The following is a 22,319-nucleotide window of genomic DNA, read 5'->3' on the forward strand; positions in this document are numbered from 1 at the left end:
GATATCAAAACGGTGGGACTCACAAGTCTGGCCAAGTGTGGCGTTGAGAACACGTTCATCGAACGATTGTATTCATAGGTCCTTGATCCATCCCGTCTATTCTAGGATTATACGCCATCTAGTGATATTCTACAAGTTCAACGGTCTTGATTGCATATACAAGTCCCATGTCGGACCGTAGAGTCTATTATCATCACCATTGATCCAGGCCTGGTCTATCATTCACAAAATTTTGCGATGGGTTTATGGAAAAAAGCTATAGAGAAAGGGATTACACTCCTTTCTAAAAGGCACTAATTGGGCCCGGCTTTCGCCCGCTACACGTGATCAGATCCGTTTGTGAGATACCTTGATTGGACGATCTAGGGCCTTGATTGGGTGATCCTACCCGTCAAAGATGATCATTCTAATGGGAACAAGAAGATGTGGGTAGCCTCATAATGCCTTATAAGACCTAATGGTCTTTACTCTTGATGCAAGAAATTTTTTTATTGATTTTTTTTTTTACTATGGAAATAAATTTTCTAGTGTTTGGTTAAATTATTTTTTTATGGAAATAAATTTTCTAGCTAGTGTGTGGACATATTATTTTCCATAATTTTTTTATTTTTTTTTCCAAAATAGAACAGATCCCTGTTTCAAGGAAATTTGCAAATCTACTTGGATCGATGGAATTTTATTTGATTTTGCAAACCTTGAGGCTGAAGAACATAGCTATAACCAGCTTTTCTAGAGGAAAACATTGTTTCTAGAAAATTTTATTTTTCACTCGTTGAAAAATGGGTGGTAGAAATATGCACTCGTTGAAAAATAGCTTTATCATAGGTGTTTGATAAAATATGAGCTCTGTTACTCTAAAATTAGGCATTCATTTATTTTTAATTCTTTTGAGATTAAATTCTCTATTTTTTAAGGTTACTTTACAAATTAAATTAGCCATTCATTCCTCCTACTGAACAAATGTATAGGACACATCCACAAAGGTACAGTGCGTCCCACCTTGGAATGATCTGACTGTCCATTCGATAAGTCTTGCTTTGGCCCTATCCAAAGTGAAATGACTACTTTAGCAGGACCCACAAGTGCACAATATTACTTAGATATTTTAGAAGGGCCCACAAATCCGTGAGATCAAAGTAAAAATTGATTTTATTTTTTTTGAATAGTAGTAAAAATTGATTAATAAAACTCTAGGACTTCAAATTCATGTATTTGTTTATGACTAACGGGTGATTTGAATGTCCGCATGACTCTAAAAAGTCTCTGCCGGAGTCTCCAAAGTCACAAGTGTCCGCACATTAAAGTCCAAGTCCCCAAAGAGTCATGGACAATATGGAGAAGTCCGCGCATTAAAATCCCGTGCGACTAAAACCCCTAGGTAGTGAAGTTTCAGAGTGGGCTTTTTGCTTGTATTTCTTGGGAATGATGGTCTCTTTGTTCTCTCTCTCTTACTCTCTCTATATTGGCGATGGCATCCCTCACCAGTTACCACTACTCTATGAGGTTGACAACCAAACACTACTTATCACTATTCTCCGATGGGAAGCTCATCGCAAATCCAATGCTTGTCTCCTCCTTGTGGATTACTTATTCCACTACTCACCGAGTCTATCCCGCGCAACCGAACAGACCGTGGAAAAACTATGGTATACGGCATGGACCCATTTCTGCTTTTAGGGTGATTGGGTCTGAAAATGTTGTTGGTCATCTCAATTCTGGCCTATTACCATTTTCCATACTATCATCAGATGATTTCAGTCGTTTGATCGAGCATGATGCAAAAAATATCTTTTAACGTATCTTGAAGCTGTTTATTTTTGCACCCTTCAATCTAGAGATCGAGATCTCCAATCTCCATCGGACCTAGACCCTCCGATGGCATGCGATGGCCCATAAATTTACACCTTTGATCAATCTTGAGAAAGAAATCTACGTTCTTCGTCAGATCTGGACCCACTTGGTCGCTCTGTAATGTCCCATTAGATCAATGATCATGATCACCAAGACAATGTGCCTAATTGTGTCGTTTCCATTCACCAATAAGAGATCCTCATTTGGTATCATTTAGCCTTTCATGACTCCAAATCACTTTATTTCCAGTCAAATTCCTGTGACAGTCGTGTATATTTATAACATCCCAAAAGGAATTCAAAAGCCCTGATAGTATCTCACCATTTTCAGATACAGCCAAGTTCTTTCTATTTTTCTTTGGTAAGTTGTGAAGAAACAGGGTCTGAAAAATTCGAAATATAATTTTTTTTACTTTGTATTTCTATTATATTTATAAAATTTTATTTTCTATCCGTACCCAACGATATACCTCGGACTGGGTTGCTTCTTTTACCTTTTTTTTGTGTGTGTGTATTCTGTACGAATTTTCCTTTTGGGTTGCTTTCTTTTGGTAAAGACAGTGGTTTTGAATCTCTTTTTTCAATTAAAGCACACTAAGAAGTGAAGTTTCAGACCTTCTTAAAAAAAAAAAGAAGTGAAGTTTCAGAGTGTGATTCTTCTTACTTAGGTGCAACGCAATCTCTTTTTATAAGGAGTGTAAGTGAAAGGGAAAACAATAGTACTCTCTGAAACATGGTTTTGATGCAGGAAAAAGCGATATAATCAATAAAGAAACTTTGCTGAAATAAGTGCACAGGTATTTCAGCTTTAATTCTTCTTCTTCTTCTCCTCCTACTCTCTCTCTCTCTCTCGTTTGGATTTTTTCCATACTAGAAGAAATATTGCATGCTGCTGTTGTGGGTTTGGCTTGTTTGAGAACCTATTTCTATTTTTTAGATTATTTAATGAAGATTGCATTTTTATTGTGTGGGGGCATTTTGGGAATCAATGGTATAAATTGGGTAGCAAATTTGCAGATGTGCAAACTAATTGACTACGTCTTTGAGAAAAATTGCTATCTTATATGGGTTCCTGATTGAATTTCTATTTCCTAATTTTCTTACAAATTTACATTTTAGTCTACGAGTGGCATATTGCTGAAAGTAATGTGTACAAATTTGATTTTAGGCGGGCCCACCGTTGATATTATGTCTCCTATCCATGGTTTAAAATTTCGATTTCGGTACCGGTTTCGGACTTCCCATAAACCGAAATTTTGTAACGTATTTAAAAAAAAAAAATTAAATTAAATTTCTCAAAATTTCGGACTGAAATTCCGAAATTTGGGCCGAAATTTTGTAAAGGCCAAAATACGGAATTTTGGGAAATTTCGGTTTCGGTCTCCACCGAATCCGAAAATTTCGGATTTAGGTCGAAATTTAAAACCATGCTCCTATCTGATTTTCTCTATTCTATTGAGTTTCAATTTATAGGTCATCCACCGCATTAGTTTGCTGCCCTTCCTCTTTCTCCAAAATGCAATTTGCTATGGGAAATGATATCTACACCCTTTCATTTTAATAATAGCTGTTAAATACTATATGGTAAATCCCAGTCACCTCAACTAGAAAGTGAAACGTCCTGAAATTAAGTACTTTACTTTGAAGTAGAATCTCATCGAGTAGAGAAATCGTCCCTTGGATTTCCAAATTCCTCGGCAATAGTACGTGACTTTCTTGATTCTAGTTTTCTTAATTTTCCATTTCTCACTCTTCATTTTGTCCACATAAAACGCCAACTTTGCATTTCTTACAGCTTCTCTCTCTCTCTGAGGAGACAAAAGAGAGATAGATACAAGCCAACAGAGACACAGGAAGTGAGATTTAAGAAAAGCTACTTTAGTAGTGCACAATTAAGATCACATATAAAAGAAGTTGTCTTTTAAATCGAAGTGCTTCGATCATGGAAAGTGAGGCTGCGAATTCAAGCTACTATGAGATTCTTGGTGTTGATAAAGATTGTAGCCAAGATGAAGTGAGGGTAGCGTATAAAAAGGCTGCACTAAAGTATCATCCTGATAAGGGTGGAGACCCTGAGCAGGTTTGCTATTTCCATGTTTCCCGTCTTTGTGTTTCTTTCTTTAGCTCTTGTAAAGTCACTGCTGTTTTGTAATCCATATATTTATATTGCTTGATGACACTATGGGTCTACTTGGGTCGAGCTTTTCGGAAGAAAAAAAAATGAATGGGATTCGATCAGAATTCAACGTTTGAGATCCATCAGTGAGGAACACGCAGTCGATGGGACTACAATGTATCGACCCACAACCCAAAATAGCAGTGATTTTACTTTCAATATTTTGTCATTCACTGTTCTATCTGTTGATTTTGGGTCAGTTCAAGAAGTTGCATGAAGCTTATGAAGTTCTTAATGATCCGGACCAAAGAAAAATCTATGATCAAAAGGAAGAAAGAAGGGGAAGAGGTGCTGCTGCTGCTAAAGATCCACCAGAAGGAAGTCCAAGAAGTGGTGGGGCCTCCCGAGATGCACCTGAAGAAGGAACGACGAGAGACGGTGCTGCTCAAAAGAGTGCAGAAGGAGGAGGTGACACGTCTAGAGATGCACCAGAAGAAGGCACAGGATGTGGTGGTGGCTCGTCTGCATATGCACCGGAAGAAGGCACAGGATGTGGTGGTGGTGGTGAGTCTGCTGTGAAACAACCAATTACTCTAAAAGCTTAAGCTGTTTAAGTTGGTGTTATTTGATCATTTATACCTCAACACTCCCGTTCATGTGTGACCCCACTTTTGGGCATGGTTTGAAATTTCGACCGAAATCCGAAATTTCGGGCTTCGGTTGAGACCGAAATCGAAATTGGGCGAAGTCCTGTAAAACTTCGACTGAAATTTAATGAATATCCCAAAAAATCTGCATTTTATCCATTATTTAATATTATCCGGTAATTTACCAAAATTTGAGCTGAAATTTTGTGCTATATAAAAAAAAATTTAATTGATTTCGTTGGATTTCGGCCGAAATTTCAAAATTTCAGCCGAACCGAAACTCATTCTGAAACCGAAATTTCAAACCATGCCGTGCCGTGAGGCAATCCAACCATGGAATCTTAATATCAAGGAGTTAATGGGTTTTCAACGCAGGACCTACCGTGAGGGCACAGCAATCACTCTAATACCATGTGAATCAACCAATTACTCCAAAGGCTTAAGTTGTTCGAGTTCGTCTTATTTAATCATTTATACTTCAACATCTGCAGATGCACCGGAAGAAGGCAAGGGAGGAGGTGGTGGTCGGTCTCCAGATGTGCCTGAAGAAAGCGCAACAGGAGGTGGCTCTGCTCAAGATGCTCCTAAAGAAGGTGCTGGTAACATTTCATCTGAATCTTGCTCTAGTAAAAGGTTTTGGTGGTGAGAGCATTTAAAAAGCTCTACATATCTATGCATGGGAGATATATTTCACATCCAAAAAGCAAAAGGCTAATTACTTGCCCATTAATAAAGTGAGGAGTGCGGTCATCGAAATACAGTAGTGCTGATAATATTTTCCTATTTTTGTTATGTTATGTTTACTTTTTAAACTTTTATCTTAAAGATTGCATGTGTAACTTGGAAACACCTATCTACTCGACTCTTAGTCACGTAAATAGAGTTTTTTTTTTTTTTTTTTTGCAATTTAATACTTAAAAAGAAGGAATAATGATTGTGCATTAAGAAACATGAGAAGTAAAAGGATTTATTAAAAAAGAAGAAGAGTCTAAGTCAATATTTTTCATTAGGTTTCTTTTAAAACCAATCTCATTGGAAATATACTATAATATGTGATTGTTTTTAAGGACTCTTTGAAATGATACTTTTCAATTTTTATGAATTCATAAATGTTTATATAAAATATAAGGGATTTGCTGCAGATGGTCTGTTGCATGTCAGACCAGCCACACAGGCTCACTTTACAGCAGCTTTTGTCTTCATTCATGAGGTGCAATAGACCACCTACGATGGACGCTAGCAAATCCCAAAAATATAAAATGCCCATAATTTTCTCAAGGGCGATGATATTTTCACTCCCCCTGCATTACGCTTGCCTCCCTTATAATGTGATTTGACATAAAAAAGTGTTAAAGTTACCCACGGTTCCCGTCAAATAAGGTTTTAAGGGGGCGCATGCGTAATGCAGGAGGGGTGAAAATATCATCTCCCTTTTCTTAAAGACTAAATAGATAACCAAGTGACTATATTTTTGGTTTTATGCTGTTGTTTGATCTAACGATGTGTATTTTGCAATATGGCCACCGATCTATGGATGCTAAAGATTGAGTTCTCTAACCTTCGCATGTCTAGCTAATTATGGCGTGTATCTAAGGCATATTGTTTGCATGCACAAAGAGAAGGGCTGTATTTATCAAAATAAAAGGAAGTTGCTAAGCATTTTTTTGTCTTTCTTTATGGTTTACTTGTAGAGAGCAAGAAAAGCTGCAATTAAAAAGGCTCTGAAACTTAGTTTTTGGTGCAGAAGGGGGAACACAAAAGGCTACTGCTAGGAAGAAGGAAGGGTTGCAGAAAGATTTAGTCGATGTTGTGTTTTCATGGTCTATCAAAGATATATTCAATGACTGCCTTTATAAAGAAAAGGTCAGCTCTCCTTTTTTTTCCACTCTCTTGTTAGATGTTTTCTAGTTCTCTGTACAAACAAAGGGAGACTGTTGATGCGAAGAACTGTCTTCTAAACTCACAGGCGCCCATGCAAATTTGAGATGAAAGGGCGCTCCCATTCGGTGAAAGTCACCAAAGTGCATTTATTACTCTTTGACGTTTACCTGCTATTAATGCACCATGTGATTTTCACCCAATGGGAGCGCCATTTCATCTCAAATTTGAAAGGGCGCCTGTGAGTTTAGCATCCCTCTTTTTTGATCTTTTTGGTAAAATGAGATTCAATAGATCCCATTATACCCATAAGAGACAGGTGGGGCCCAAAAGTGTGTTGGGAAAGAGTCTTAAGGCAGTCTTTTCAACTTCATTTTTTGGTAGGTAAGCTGGGATTGAACCTCTGACAAGGAACAAAACCTTGACCATTGAGCTACAGGCTCAATCCCTAAGGGCAATTTTGGGTGAGCGTAGTTGTCTTACAGAGTAGGTGAATTAAGCAGTCAACGAATGTAATAACAGTGAAGTAGTCTCCGCCGGGGTTGGCTCAAGAAGTGAAAGTTGCGAGATAGAAGACCAAGAAAAAGAAAAAAAATAGTCTCCTCTTAGAGTGGTGGTAAGTGTTGTTTGGTTGTCAACTAAAATTGTTTCTTGATGTGTATACCATCATTACAAAAATAAGTGGATAGCAAGGGTGTAAGTACTAATATATAGAGAGAAAGAATTGTGTCAAATCCCAAGACTTTATAAGCAAGGTTTAAAATTTCGGTTTCGGTACCGGTTTGGGACCCAGAAATTTCGATCGAAATCTGGTACAAAACCCAAATTTAATATTTTATTCAATATTAAATTTCGGTCGAAATTTCGGTTAAATATTAAATTAATGTTAAAAAAACAGATTTTTTGGGTCAAATTTCGGTCGAAATAAATGACCGTTTCGGTTTTGATTGATTTCGGTGTCGGTCGGTCGAAATTTAAAACCATGTTTATAAGATCTCTTGTGGGCAATCATGATCTAAGATTGACGGTCTGGATTGAAGAATGATGTTAAGTGTGAAATGGCTGGAATTACCCTTTGACCATAGTGATCAGTGAAGGGCGTAATGGTAATCTGTGCATCTCACCCCCATTGAGACATAGATGGCTAGTGCGTAGCCTAATTCAACTATAGTTAAGTGACTTAAGTCTGGATAGATTAAGCTAAATATAGTTCTATTGTGGGTGGAACTTTAGGAGAGGCCTTTTCTATAAATATGGCTAGGTCTCTACTACCTTCTAACGCAACAAAAGGAGATCTCCCCCACCAGAGATCAGGCATGCCAGAGAGGCAGTAAAAGACCCAGCATGGTCAATCACCGCCATGACCGACCGAGATAAGTTTTCAATATTTCTTTTGTATTCTAGTAATTTGCATGGTTGGATTCTTTATATTAATTTGTTACATTGTTTTATTATGTTTGTGATCATGGCGTGTTGATATAGAATACCATGCTCCTAGGTTCTACAGACTCTACTAGAAAACATCTTCTATTTTCAAGTAGTTGGGGGGGGGGGGGGGGGGGGGGGGTTCTAGTCTCCTAGTAGTTTGAATAAAAACGTGCAACCAAACACCACTAGTTGATGACGCGGTATCCCAAAACCAACCAAAATACCTAGTGAACCCTAGAAATTGTGCAACAAAATCGACCCTAAATGTTTTCTCCCCAATTAATCATCGACAAAAGAGTGCCATTATCAAAACAAGGGAGAGCAATTTGATGTGTGCAATGTAAGACAGGCTGTGAACAATTTGCCCACGGGAGAAGAAAGGTGTCGGCATCAAAAGAGAAACGACTCCGGGGGACTATGTATGACGAGAGGAGGGGCTTGCTGTTTTGCCGCTGGCTTTGTCATGATAGAACATACACAAAGGCCGACTTTTTGGCAGATTTTGTCCTATTCATTTAATTCATCAGGTGTTTGTTCCCACGTGCAAAAGCCAGCCCTTAAATGGCTTTCTGCGAAATTGGCTAGCAACCTCCCTTTTGTTTTGCGAGAATTTTTTGGTGGGAAAAAAAACTCCCTGCAAGTATCCCGGTAAAATAACCCATGTTTGGTTGACGAGACTATGGTAGGAACTTTGTTTGGTTGCTTGAACTGTTGGCTGTTGGGAAGAAAATCATTCCTTTGCAAGTTTATTGTTGGTTCTTGGGATTATTTTGGCTCATTGGAGTTTTTTTTTCCTTCCTGGGTTTTCGTGCGGGGTTATTTAGGTTCCTAGCATTATTTTGGGCCCACCAACCAACCGTGGGTTTCCTGCAGAAATTCCATAAAAGTCCCAAGAATCAACCAAACGGATAATTATTCTATCCTAAGTGGGACCCATCTAAAACGTAGCCTATGTATTTTTTGAGCAAAGTGTATGCTTCGAAGGGACATTCGAGATATGAATAGTGATTCCAGTTGGGGTGTAGGGTTCAGGGGTTGAGTCTTGGGCTTGAAGAGGGCCAAGAACCAGAAAAAATGATAAAATAAACAGTGTCGGTTAGACAAAATGGACGACTGTTCTAATACCATGAATGATCGCCATTGTTGGAGAAGATGAGAGCTCATGGATGAAGCTTTGTTGTAGTAGAATCAAGCTAGAGCAGGGTTCGGAGTAGAAGGGAAAAAAAAACATGGGAGGCCGAGATGAAATGGCAAAGAAGGATTTGAGTTGTTTCTTCTAGGCCATGAAAACAAGCTCAGTCTCTCCTGTTGTGGAAATACTCGACGAAATCGAACACTCTTAAAGAGGATTGATGTTGTGGCAACAAGACCTAATTGATAAGTATCTGTTATGTTTTAGTTATTTTCTGTGGAACTGTTCTGATGTTATGGATGATCTCCATTGTTGGAGAAGATGAGAAGGTTTGTAATCGTAGAGGCCAGTTTGAGCGTGGCTCGGGTAAAAGGAAAAAAAAAACATGGGATGCCGAGATGAGATTGTTAAAGTACAAAAGATAAATAACGCCTTTCTCCAACAGCTTAAGCTTTTGGAGAAGGTGCTTTGTATGAAAATTTAGCCAATGAAGGTGCTTTGTATGAAAATGGTAAGGTGTTGTCTGTTCTTTCACGTGATATTTGCTACTCTAAGTGGATTCTGGATTCTAATGCTTCATTCTATATGACACCATTCAGGTAGTGGTTTTATACCTATAGGTCATGTGATGGGGAACTGTTTACATGGGTGATAATAACTGTTAACTAACCAACTTCTCCAAAAGCTTAAGCTGTTGGAGAAAGGCATTTTTTATCTTTTATACTTTAACACTCCCCCGCACGTGTGACCCACTTTGCAAACACGTAGCACATGTGGTCCTACTTTGGGCCGACCAACGCATGTGGATTTTTACTATCGGGAGGTAGCTTAAGCTGTTGGAGAAAGGCGTTATTTATCTTTTATACTTTAACACTCCCTAGCACATGTGGCCCACTTGGCAAACATGTGGCACATGTGGTCCAACTTTAGGCTGAACATTGCATGTGGATTTTCGCTATCCGGGAGGTTTGAACTCGAGACCTTTGGCTCTGATACCATGTTAACTTACCAACTTCTCCAAAAGCTTAAGCTATTGGAGAAAAGGCATTATTTATCTTTTATACTTTAACACTCCCTAGCACGTGTGGCCCACTTGGCAAACACGTGTCACATGTGGTCCCACTTTGGGCTGACCATTGCGTGTGGATTTTCGCTATCCGGGAGGTTTGAACTCGAGACCTTTGGCTCTGATACCATATTAACTAACCAACTTCTGCAAAAGCTTAAGCTGTTGGAGAAAGGCGTTATTTATCTTTTATACTTTAACAATAACACATGTAAAATAGTAGGAGTAGGAGATGTTAGGATTATTATATTTGTTGACACTACGTGTACCTTTTCCGATGTGAGATATGTACCGGGGCTATGGGAAAATTTACTTTCATTGGGAAAATTGATACAGAGGGGTACAAATTTTCTAGAGAAAATGGTCAATTGAAGATTGTGAAAGGAGAACTCTTTGTTGCAAATAGAGAGCTACAAGGAAGTTTATACCGGTTGATTGGGGATACCGTGATTGTTGATGCTATCAATGCAAATGTTGTGGCTGAGTCTTTTATGATATGGCACAGTCTTTTGGGTAACATGAGCGAGCGTGGAATAAAGGTACTCCTTGATCGTAATTTACTTGTTGGTTTAAAATCTACATGTTTAAATTTTTGTGAGATTTGTTTGCCTGATAAGCATCACGAAGCTAGTTTTCCCATCTCTACCTATAAATGTGCTAGATTTGATTCATTCTGATACATGGGATCCTTCGCTACTTAAAGTATATGACAAATCTGAGGTGAGATCATTGGACTGCTGTGATGAGGATCCTTCGCTACTTAAAGGGTACTTCTGAGGACTTTATTTGCTACAATGGCCAAAGTTTGGATTTGGTCGGTTATGTGGATGCTGATTATGTAGGGGACCGTGACAAAAGAAGGTCGACCACTAGTTACATGTTTTCTTTAGCCAATGACTCAATTGATTGGATGTCGAGTTTGCTTTTTGTGGTGGCTTTGTGTACAATAGAAGCAGATTATATGGCAGCTACATATGCATCTAAAGAAGCTATACGACTGAGGAGGTTTCTTGGAGATCTTAAGGTCAACCTAAAGAAGATGGTAATTCATTGTGACAGTCAGAGAGCATTGCATTTGACAAGAAATCCTGCTTTTCATGCTCGGATCAAGAACTTCAGAATCACTTTGTATGTAACATTGTTGAAGAGAGAAAGGTCTCACACACCAACGACAATGTTGCTGATATGTTGATGACGTTCGTCGTAAGAGAGAAGTTTGTATGGTGCAGGACTTCTATCGGGCTTGTTGTTACTTGATGAATGATGACATAGGGCAGCGATTCAGTGAGAGAATTTTATGCTCTGCAGAAGAAACTACTCTTCAAGTGGGAGAATGTTGAGTACATCACAAAAGGATGTGGTTTCCTTTTTGGAAACCAACTCCCCGATATCCCTTTCTCCTTGTTACAGTTATCCAAACCGTAGTAGTGGGCCACAATTAGGATGTGAGTCATAGTTCCTTTATGGTTTGAAAAACCTACAACAAAATTTCTCTATAAATTGGCTTAGGCCTTGTACCTTGTGAATAGAGAAAGTGACTGTGACTCTTTGTGAGAAGAGAGAACATGTTCTCTAGTAAGGGGTGCGTTCTTCTGTTGTAAAGGGTTGTGTGAGGGTTGCTTACTGTTTGAGAGGGCGATTGTGTACTTTGTAACTTCTCTCTAGTGAAGAAGTCTCGGTTTCTGCCCTGTGGATGTAAGCACACTCACACTGCCGAACCACATAGACCTTTTTGTTCTTGTCTTTGGCTTTTGTTAGTATAAAAGATTAAACAACACCTTTCTCCAACAGCTTAAGCTTTTGGAGTTACTGGTAGTTTCAGATGGTATCAGAGCAAATGTCTGGGTTCAAACCTCCCGGATAGCAAAACTCCACTTGCAGTGGCCAAATCCAAAAGAGTGGCCACGTGTGCCACGTGTGTAGGCCAACCCTAGAAAGAGGGGCCACACGTGAGGGGGAGTGTTAAAGTATAAAAGATTAAACAATGCCTTTCTTCAATAGCTTAAGCTTTTGGAGTTACCGGTAGTTTCACAGCTTTATTTCACTTTTACTTTATGTTATCGATATCAACTTTGTGGCTGCTGCATATTCCAACATGTAGCCTAATCTAACACACTAATGATCCAATGGTCCGATCTTACCAAATCTGATCTGATATGTTTTTGCATTTTTACATTGTGGTTTATATGTAAACAACAAAATAAAAAGGGAAATAATACGGGCACAACCATGTATTGATAATAGGAGTGTACGCACCTTGTCCTATATACTTAACTAGCTGTTGCGATTCGCAAAAAGCTGGCAGTAGCCTTCGAGAGCTGGTTAAAACTTTTCGGACAACTTGAGTTCGTGCCTATTATAAAAAATCGTTGTACCTATATATCATTTGCATTTCAAAAAGGCCCAGATTGGACCCTGATTGCAATTTGGATTTCCATTTTCCTTGTGATTTCTGGGTCAGTTTGGTTTGCAACCCAACTGTATTTTGGATGCAATTTGTGGGTCAGTTTTGTTCGCAAACCATTTGTACTTTGGATGCAATTTCTATGTCAACTAAAAGCTGAAAAGGCTTTCTAGATTGGAGTTTTACAACTTCTACCTACAAAACGCCCCATGGCTGAGTAAGTTTGTTGCTATTTGCCTTTTTCCATTTGAAATCTACCATATTGATTGAGAAATTATTTCATCAACTTTGTTGACCTTCTGAACTGATCAATTTATGTTTCTTCAGGTGAAAGAGATCCCCAAAACTTTTCAATCTGTAGAACATTATTTAGGATCATTTGTGTTTCCATTGATTGAGGAGACGCGCTTTGATTTGTGTTCAAATATGGTCGGTCTTTCTCATGCACCTACATGCAAAATTCTGTCCTTGAGGCCACGTTTTGAGTTAGGCTCTGATACACCTATAGGCGATATTTTGTCCTCAAAGCCAAGTGGTGAGTTACTCTATGAAATTGAAGTTGCACCTACCAGAGATGGTCCCGATATCAGTGGGAAGGAAAAATACATACCAAGAAAGGGAGATATATTTGCTCTGTCAAATGTAAGGCCTGCTACCGTTGCTGATTTGAATTTCACTGGAAGCTCTCATGTCATGGCTGTAGTTATTAAGGGTCAGGAAGATTTGACTAATGAGAATAAACATGGTGAAGAAGACCCAGTTTATGTTATTCAAGTCAGAGTATCAAAGTACATTGGAGATTTGAAAGACCCGCGGAAATCTCTTTTTGCTGTTTATTTAATAAATATAACAACATATGATCGCATATGGAGTGCTCTGGATATGAAGATGAGCGGCGATAGAAATTTGAATATCATTAAGAATGTCTTGTCCACTGATTCCTCGGTATGAATTCCCAAACATCTTATTTCATTATGGTATTTTTAGCATATGTTATGATCTTTTTTCATTCATTTGATATGTGGTCTTGATGCACATAGCAATTCCTTTCCAATAAAAAGAAAATAATTGAAAGAAATTCGTACCATAACATGCTCAAGTTATTCAAGTCATGATTTATTAATGAAAATGTTCACATTGTTAACTGTCTTTCATCTTTCCAGTCATGAAAAGCAGAAGTAGAAGCTATCTAAGAGATTGTGTTTTCATGTCTCTTAGAAGCTTGACTTTATTTTATAGGAACCATCGATCATTAATCTGTTAAATTCTTTATATGACAGGTTGGGAGAAGTTGTGAAATCTGTTCTTCTGGACTAGATGATAATATTTGGAAGGAAACAGTACATACTGATTTAGACTCATTCATGCTAAATGAGTCACAAAGTGGTGCAGTACTAAGTTGTCTTAAAGCAAGGAATTGCAATCATAGATACTCAACTGAACTTATCTGGGGGCCACCAGGGACCGGAAAAACTAAAACAGTTGGGACATGCCTGAGGGCACTGCTAGCAATGAAATGCAGAACCCTCACATGTGCACCAACGAACGTTGCAATTAAAGAAGTCGCCAAGCGTGTTTTGTCACTGGTGAAAGAGTCATGTCATCAGGATTGTTGCTCATTGGGAGATGTAGTGTTATTTGGAAACAAGGTTCATATGAACAATGACGAAAATATTCAGGATGTGTTTCTCAATCACCGTGTCGATAGCCTTTCAGAGTGCTTTGCACCACTTTCTGGGTGGAAGCAACAGCTGGAATCAGTGATAAATTTTCTTGAAAACTGTGTTCCTCAATACCATATATATTTGAAAAATATTGAAAAGGTGGAGGATGAGCCATGCAAGGATATATTGACAGTGACAAATTTTCCGGAAAAGTGTGTTCCTCGATACAACATATATTCAGAAAATATAAAAAAAGAGAAGGATGAGCCATGTAAGGATAGATTGACTTTTCGTCAATTTTTCAGAAGTCGGTTCAGAATCATTGTAAAGGCACTGAAAATTTTTTCTAGAACCTTGTGCACTCACCTACCTACGGCTTCCCTTTCAATAAAGAACTTCCAAAAGATGATTAAGGTTCTCAATTCGCTTGAATCGTTTGAGAATTGCTTCTGTGAGAATACTTTATCTGACAAAGTTCTGGAGGAATGCTTGATACATTCCAAAGTAGATGAAGCCACTTCTCAATCTGCGGATTTTTTTAGGCATGGAGCGATTACTGGATCTAAGTCGTCTCTAATGTGTAAGAGCAGAAATGAGTGCCTTCGCGTCCTGAGAGATCTCCAAGGATCTCTTGAAATTCCTCATTTTGTCGAGAAACATTTGATCCGAGAATTTTGCTTAGAAGGGGCTATACTTATTTTCTGCACAGCCTCTAGTTCGTTTAAGTTACATTCACCAAAGATGAAACCATTTGAGCTGTTGCTTATTGATGAAGCTGCTCAACTAAAAGAATGTGAATCATTGATTCCCCTACAGCTTTTGGGTATACGGCATGCTATACTCATAGGTGATGAATGTCAGTTGTCTGCAATGGTTAAAAGCAAGGTTTGTGTTTACAGCACTGTTACTAGGCATTATAAATTTATAATGGTTCATGTAATTCTACTACTATTTGTTGGGTAGAAGCTAGGGTCAGACACATTTATATTTGAGATTTTACCGTTTTTCAGGTTTCTGAGAAATCTGGATTTGGAAGAAGTCTCTTTCAAAGGTTGGTTTCACTAGGCCATAAGAAGCACCTGCTTGATGTGCAGTATAGAATGCATCCTTCCATAAGTTCTTTCCCGAATACCATGTTCTACAGCAACAAGATTTCAGATGGTCCAAATGTGAAATGTAAAGGCTATGAAAGGCATTATCTTCTAGGACCTATGTATGGCACTTATTCCTTTATTAATGTTCCTTTTGGAAGGGAGACATTTGGTCTTGGCCATAGCAAGAAAAATATTGTGGAGATAGCTATACTTTCACAGATTGTGAGAAACCTTTACAATGGTATGTGCATTATCTATAGATTGAATATTTTCAGCCATAGTTTTTTGGTAGGAATGTTTCATGATTGTTTCAATGATATGCAGTTTCAGCTGTGTTATGGCTATTTTCTGTATGACATTTTTAAAGAACGGTGTTGCATTTGTTTTAAGCAAATGTTAAATATTTTTCCCTTTGTAACACCGCTGTCTTCTCTAGAGTATATTATTGATGTTATCTTTTGATTGGATGAACATGTTATTCCAATTATTGTAATAGCTATCTTGTAGCTATTTCTTCTGGATCCTCTTTTCCATTAGGTCTGGACCGTCTAGTTGCGCCTATGTAATCTGTGAGCTGGTAGCAGTCTTTATGTCAATATGAAGTTCATTTGTACTTTAAAAGGTTTATAGCTCCAATGGTGTGCCAAGGAAATGCAAAGTAAACAATTGATTCTTAAGACATAATATATTTGTTTGCTGTCATCCAAAAAATGACAAATGGTTATGCATGTACCCATACAAAGTTTCTTCTTGGTATTCTTTAGGATGATTTTTCACTTTAATGTCTTGAATTAGAGTTTATATAAGATTTGTATTTGACTTGACTTTCACAGCATCCGTTACTCTCAAGCAAAGACTCAGTGTTGGTGTCATATCCCCCTACAAAGCTCAGGTTGTTGCAATCAAAGAGGAACTTGGAAACAAATATGAGATGATTACTGACTTCGATGTTCGGGTCAGGTCGGTTGATGAGTTTCAAGGTGGTGAGGATGATGTTATAATAATTTCTACTGTTAGGTCAAATGGTAATGGTTCAGTGGGCTTCCTTACCGATACTCAAAGAACAAATGTGGCTTTAACAAGGGCGAGGTAAATTCCATTGCTTCCATAGGAGGACCCATTCATGCTATTAGTAGCTCATTGTCCGGACATTCTTTATTAGGGTTCGCTTGGCACCCTTGCGGAAAACCATTTCACGCCCTCTCCTTTGCATGTGAAGACCTATGCTGATTTTTTGGCAGATTTTGTCTTATTCATTGATGTGGCTACATGCAAAGGAGGGGCGCGAAATGGCTTTCTGCGAAGGTGGCTGGCAAATCCCTCTTTATTATTCCTTGGATCATGTTCCAGTCTCTTTCATTAAATGTTGTCCTTCTATTATAACTTGTAGGCACTGCCTTTGGATTTTGGGGAATGGGCCAACTCTAATTAATAGTGGTTCTATATGGACGAAAGTAGTCCTTGATGCGAAGGACCGTGAGTGCTTCTTTAATGCTAATGAGGACAGTAGTTTGGTTGAAGCAATCATTCCGGCATTAATTGAGCTTGACCAATTTGATGGTTTGCTTCATATGGATTCCCTATTGTTCTGCAGGGCAAGGTGGAAGGTATGCTGTATTTTTATCCTATCGTTTCTGCCCTCTTGTACTTCTGTATCATCCATATAGCAAGTCCCGTAACCTCTTTTTTCACAAGGTGTTAGTTGTCAAAACCACTTCTCTTGTCGGATTCACTTATTTTGAACTTGTCGCATCATGCCCATGATGCCTGTGTTTGGACATAAATCACTTTCTTTTGTGTAAAACTGTAACGTATATCTGTTTTTTCTAGCTTTTGGCATAGTTGAAAAATGCCACCTCAAGTAGATTTCTATGTATTATCCGAATTCACTATCAACTAGCTTTTATTGTGTTAATTGTTTAGGAGACAATTGGAAACTGATGGTTCTCATGGTTATTAACTTCAGAAATTTAGTTTATTTCTTTTCCAGTTTATATTGTTTAATCCATGTGTATATCTAAAGAGCATATCATTAGGCATCAATAATGAGCCATATCACATCCAATCTGTACTTTTGACATGGTTCTCTTGGGAACTGCAGTTTAAGTTTTTGATAAAGCACCTTGGTCTTCCTCTTAACAACATGCAGAGATGACTTATCAAACTTCCAGCACTTTCAAATGGTGCACACTCTTTTGAAAATTCAATTTTGAGCAATAGAAGCCATACTCTGGTTGTATGCATTGCCTCAATCCAAGTGTTGGGGAATTCCCTTCCCGTTCCAATCAACTACAAAAGATCTCTGAAAAATACTCATATTCTTCTTAAATATTGATGTCATCCAGGTCAACCTTGGGAGGAAATAACTTTCGGATCTTTCAAAATAATCATTGAAAAGAAAAATGGTTTGAATGATAAATTGTAACCCCTATAGGCCTCAGAAACTTTGCTAACCTTCACTAGGATTCTTTAAAATATCACCTCAAACTTAGTAACGTCAGTACTAGCAGAATCTTGTAGCTCAGCCCTTTATAATGATGCCATCATCTTTGTCGACATGTGGAACTGTTGCGAACAGAGATGCACTAGTCGAAGGAATTTTCTCCTAGAATCCTTTATTTGTTTGATAAGTGTTTGTGTAGATGCATTAATCCTACAAAATTTTGAAATTCTAGTTGGGACTTCGATACCATGTTGTTAAAGTATAAAAGATTAAATAATCCTTCTCCAACGGCTTAAGCTTTTGGAGTAATTGGTTATTTCACATGGTGTCAGAGCAAATGTCCTGGGTTCAAACCTCCTCAATATTAAAAATCCACATGGAATGGCCAACCCAAAAGAAGGGCCACATGTGCCACATGTAGGCAAGCCTAAAAAAGAGGGGCCACACATGAGGGGGGAGTGTTAGAGTATAAAAGATTACGTAGGCCTTATCCAATGGCTTAAGCTTTTGGAGTAATTGGCCGTTTCGCGTATGTGACGAATTTGAAATTCGAATAATGTACAGGCATGAATTTAAAGGAAAAGGGACATGGATGCCCTTGTGAGAATGACAAATGGAAAATAAAGAGTCATTAAAAGTCAAGTTTGTAACAATTCTCTTGGTTTTCTCATTTTTCTTTTGACAAGTGCTCTATTGGTTCTTGTTTGGACTGTTATCTTCTGATATACATTTGTGGATGTGACAATATTCTCTTCCATACAGTATTTCTGCAAACTATTTGATAGAAATTTGGTTAGATGCTTTTTGTGGACTTTTATGTACAATCTAGTAGTCACGCTTTATTCAGTTTCCTTAAAACTAGCTGTAATAGTTACTCTCTTTTCAATTGTCCACAGGTTATGTAATAGTTACTCTCTGTTCAATTGTCCGCAGGTTCTTTTTACTGATGACTTTAGGAAGTCATTTGCAAGACTTAAGAGATATCCTCGTAGGGAAGTGATTAGGTTATTAATGAAGCTTTCTGATGGATGGCGTCCTGAGAAATTAAACCTTGACTTCATGTATGGAATTTCCTACCAGCTTTTGAAACAGTGCAATGTCTGTGGGCACTATCTTCTTTGGTCAGTTGAAATTCTACAGCATTCAAACTACATCCAAGTTTTGAAGTTTTGGGCTATTTTACCCTTGGGAGAGGTAGTAAAACTGGCCAAGCATATGAACAACGTCTTTGCAGCGTATACCAAAGAGTATATATCACGCTGCAAATCAAAATGCTTTGAGAGGTATGCACAATACTCTTCTTTTTCTGAATTATCGCTATTGGACTCAGCTTTTCTGTTTATTATCTGCATTCGAATATCTTTGTTCAACATTAAAAATATAAACATTAAACAAATGGAAATTAAGATATTAAGGACTATATGTGAGCGTTTTTCATCTCTGTAAAGCCAGTTTTTCTCTTAGTTTACTTTATGTGGCCATGGTTAATCTTGGGATGAACAGAGCCTTGCCCTAGAAAAATTGAGTTGGCACTCTCTGTCTCAAGTATAAAAAAGGACTAAAACTAAGAAACAATCTTACATCAATCTCTTAGTTACTTTAGTAACTTTATATGATCGCATCTGAAACCTCTTGGAACTTCTGATTCCAGTTTGTGAATGTACTTATTCATAAATGTTGATGCGCATGAATTGAGTTTGTATAGGTTCAAACATTTTGTCATCCTAATAATCTCTTCTATGAGTGATATTCTTGTAATAGGAACTTGGAGGTTCCAATGAGCTGGGAAACCGGTCCAGATGATGTGCAGCCTGACAGGTGAGTTCTTACTTTAAATTTTGACTTGTGGTGGACTAATATGGATTTATCATGTCGGTTTTTGTCAAAGGTTATTCGGATCATATTGATTACTCTCCGTTTTGTATTTTTTTATACTTAATATAATTGATTGTTTTTGCTTTTCAAATCCTCACCACAAAGTTGATGGTCTAGCCTTGTATGACAAAGGTGCCACTTTAAATTTCGACTTATACTGGAATAGTATGGAATTATCATGTCGGTTTTTGTCAAAGGTTATTAGGATCATATTGATTACTCTCCGTTTTTTTTTTTTTTTTTAGTTCGTTAATATAATTCATGGTTTTTAATATAATTGATGGTTTTTTTTTGTTTGTCGGTTTTTTTTTGTTTGTCGGTTTTCTGATGTCAAACTTTCATTAACACGTTGAAGAAAATAAATCCCAGACTTCTTTTCTCTAGTTATATTGTTGGTCATGTTAGATATCATATAACATCTGTGTTTCATCTATAGAAGTGTTGGAATCTGACATGGGTACGGAGACCCAAACAGGAAACCCTGATAATTAGGATTTGTGGATTCCACAGAATATTTTTTTTATCAATTTTAGAAGCTTAATATTCTTACATAATAACAGGGTTGTATACTGTACACTTGAATGTGTTATTATAAATCTAATGTTCAATTTTCATATATGATATTTACGATTAGGATGGGTTGGACATATGGTAAAGCGTAATTTACATTCACTACTTATAAAAAAAACTTATAAAAGAAATCTACATGTGTCCTACCTGAATATGTTGAGAAACAGAATCCTACATGTCAGTATAGTATGTGGCTGCTTAGATGAATACCTCCAAGTAAATGTAACATAAATTTTAACTCTTTTTCTTGATTGCTGCTGTCATTGTTTAAGATGCATGTAAATGTTGCATTTTTCATGCCTTTCTGAATGTCCCATTTACTTGTTCGGCTATTATTTTTCAGGGATCAGAACCACTGCATAACCGAGACGGGGGAAGATCTGTCAGGCCGTTTAGCTTTGCTTGGTCTAGGAAAAGAACCCGATGCATCTGCCAATTAATCTAGTAAGTTGTTATTTTGTACTTCTTTCTTATAGTGAAAGCATACAGAGTCATCATGCCACTTAGTCTCTGAATAACAGTAATTCAAAGTCAGAAAGAAGAGTGAAGAAAAATCATTGGTTTGATACAAATTGTTGGCAATGCAAGCAAGGAGTAGCGGTAGTTATTTGCAATTTGTGCTTGTGTTCGGTGGTGTTCATTTTCTTTTCTTTTGGCATCCATCAAGATAGCTAAGTTTTTGGTGCTTGTGTTGATGTTTGTTTGCTACGTTTCTTCTCTTTACAAATTGTTGGCAATGCAAGCAACGAGTAGCGGTAGTTATTTGCAATTTGTGCTTGTGTTCGGTGGTGTTCATTTTCTTTTCTTTTGGGGCATCCATCAAGATAGCTAAGATTTTGGTGCTTGTGTTGATGTTTGTTTGCTACTTTTCTTCTCTTTACTTGGATTATTTCGGGCACCAACAACATAAATTCCAATACTAGATTTCTCTAGGCCCTGTTCATTTAAGATTATGACAACCAACTGTGAGTGCCAAACCAATTATTGTACTCAAAATTCTGTTTATATTTGAGTCCAATAATCAGTTTTGCCCCCACAATCGTTTTTCATAATCTTAAAACAAGCAGGGCTCTAGTTTCTCTCTCATTGTTTTAATTGTGAATTATCCTCGCAAGTTTGTTCCAGTAGAATGAGGTCTCAGTGCATGTGCACACATCACACATGTATCTTGCATGCTTCATAGTTTCTCTCTTATACCTGCTGGCCTTTGTTGTAGGGCTTGGAGATCATGACCCTGATACTACTTCTTCTTCTTTTTTGTGATAGTCTCACTTTCTGTTTGCTTACCGATACGTCGATGTTTTGGGTTATTGAATTATGCAAGTTGGTTTCCAGGTTGCAAGAAAATGGAGGTGGTGGCTCTGGTTTTGAATGAGCAAGGTAGGAAACAAGTCTTCTAGTCTCTGCAATCTACCTCTCCCAAGTGAATTGCAATCTGTAAGACACTTGGAGGTTTCTGAAGGTTCTGTTAAAGTGACTAGTGTTTCACTTGTTATGCAAATACGAGGTTTGGTTAGAAAGAGAGATTGGCATTTTTTGTAATGATTTTAACTTCTTTCAGTGTGATATTTGGGTCTGAATTGTTAGTGTTCTAGTAGAGATCAGAATATTAGAAAGGTTTTTTTTTTCTTTTTTAATTAACGTGGCCTCTCAAGTATAGAGTAGTTATATAGGCCCTTTTTGGATTGCAGGAATTTTCAGAAAAAGGTTTGTGGGCCCACTGTGTTTTTGGTAGTGTTTGGATTCGGGTATGGGCTAACATTGTTTGGATTTTCCAAAGCGTTCATTTGATGGGCCCTGACATAGATAGGGTGTGCCCAAAAAATCAGCTCCATCAGATCATCCTAACCCTTCAATCTGTGGACGAACCATCAACTGAGAGGGCCTACCTTATACAAATTGAAACTACAGGGGTGTAGTTGTCACGTTTTAAACTATAGGAGTAGAAGTGGATGTGTCAGAAACTAGAGTGGGTGTAAATGTAATTTTCCCTTTTTTTTTATTTATAAAACTCTTTACCATTCAAATCTCTATATCTCTCTCTTTGATGGAAAGCGTTGGACCCACCAACTTTCAATAGAAAAACACATTTGGGTAGTAGGGCTGCAGCAGGGTCTGGTTGTTCAAAACCTTAGCCCAACCCTGGATCCCA

At 37.7% G+C, this 22,319-nt stretch overlaps 1 protein-coding gene across 2 annotated transcripts; it reads left to right on the top strand.

The window, feature by feature from the left end:
* Nucleotides 1-2,512: 2,512 nt before the first annotated feature.
* LOC143886780 (uncharacterized) lies at nt 2,513-21,759 on the top strand. Of its 2 annotated transcripts, none has more exons than XM_077390896.1 (14): nt 2,513-2,647; nt 3,646-3,930; nt 4,227-4,530; nt 5,105-5,212; nt 6,358-6,476; nt 12,849-13,466; nt 13,802-15,070; nt 15,196-15,520; nt 16,113-16,368; nt 16,670-16,886; nt 18,656-19,005; nt 19,484-19,540; nt 20,511-20,611; nt 21,503-21,759. In XM_077390896.1, the coding sequence occupies exons 2-13, from the start codon at nt 3,793-3,795 to the stop codon at nt 20,605-20,607; spliced, it is 3,858 nt and encodes a 1,285-aa protein (XP_077247011.1). In that variant the 5' UTR covers nt 2,513-2,647; nt 3,646-3,792; the 3' UTR covers nt 20,608-20,611; nt 21,503-21,759. The 2 variants fall into 2 exon arrangements, with proteins under 2 accessions (XP_077247011.1, XP_077247012.1); XM_077390897.1 differs by having other exon boundaries at nt 5,105-5,206.
* The last annotated feature ends 560 nt before the right edge of the window (nt 21,760-22,319 follow it).

The sequence above is a fragment of the Tasmannia lanceolata genome, unplaced genomic scaffold, assembly GCF_043159265.1.
Source record: "Tasmannia lanceolata isolate RefF3 unplaced genomic scaffold, GAP_Taslan_0.1 ptg000011l, whole genome shotgun sequence".
Classification (NCBI taxonomy): Eukaryota; Viridiplantae; Streptophyta; class Magnoliopsida; order Canellales; family Winteraceae; genus Tasmannia; species Tasmannia lanceolata.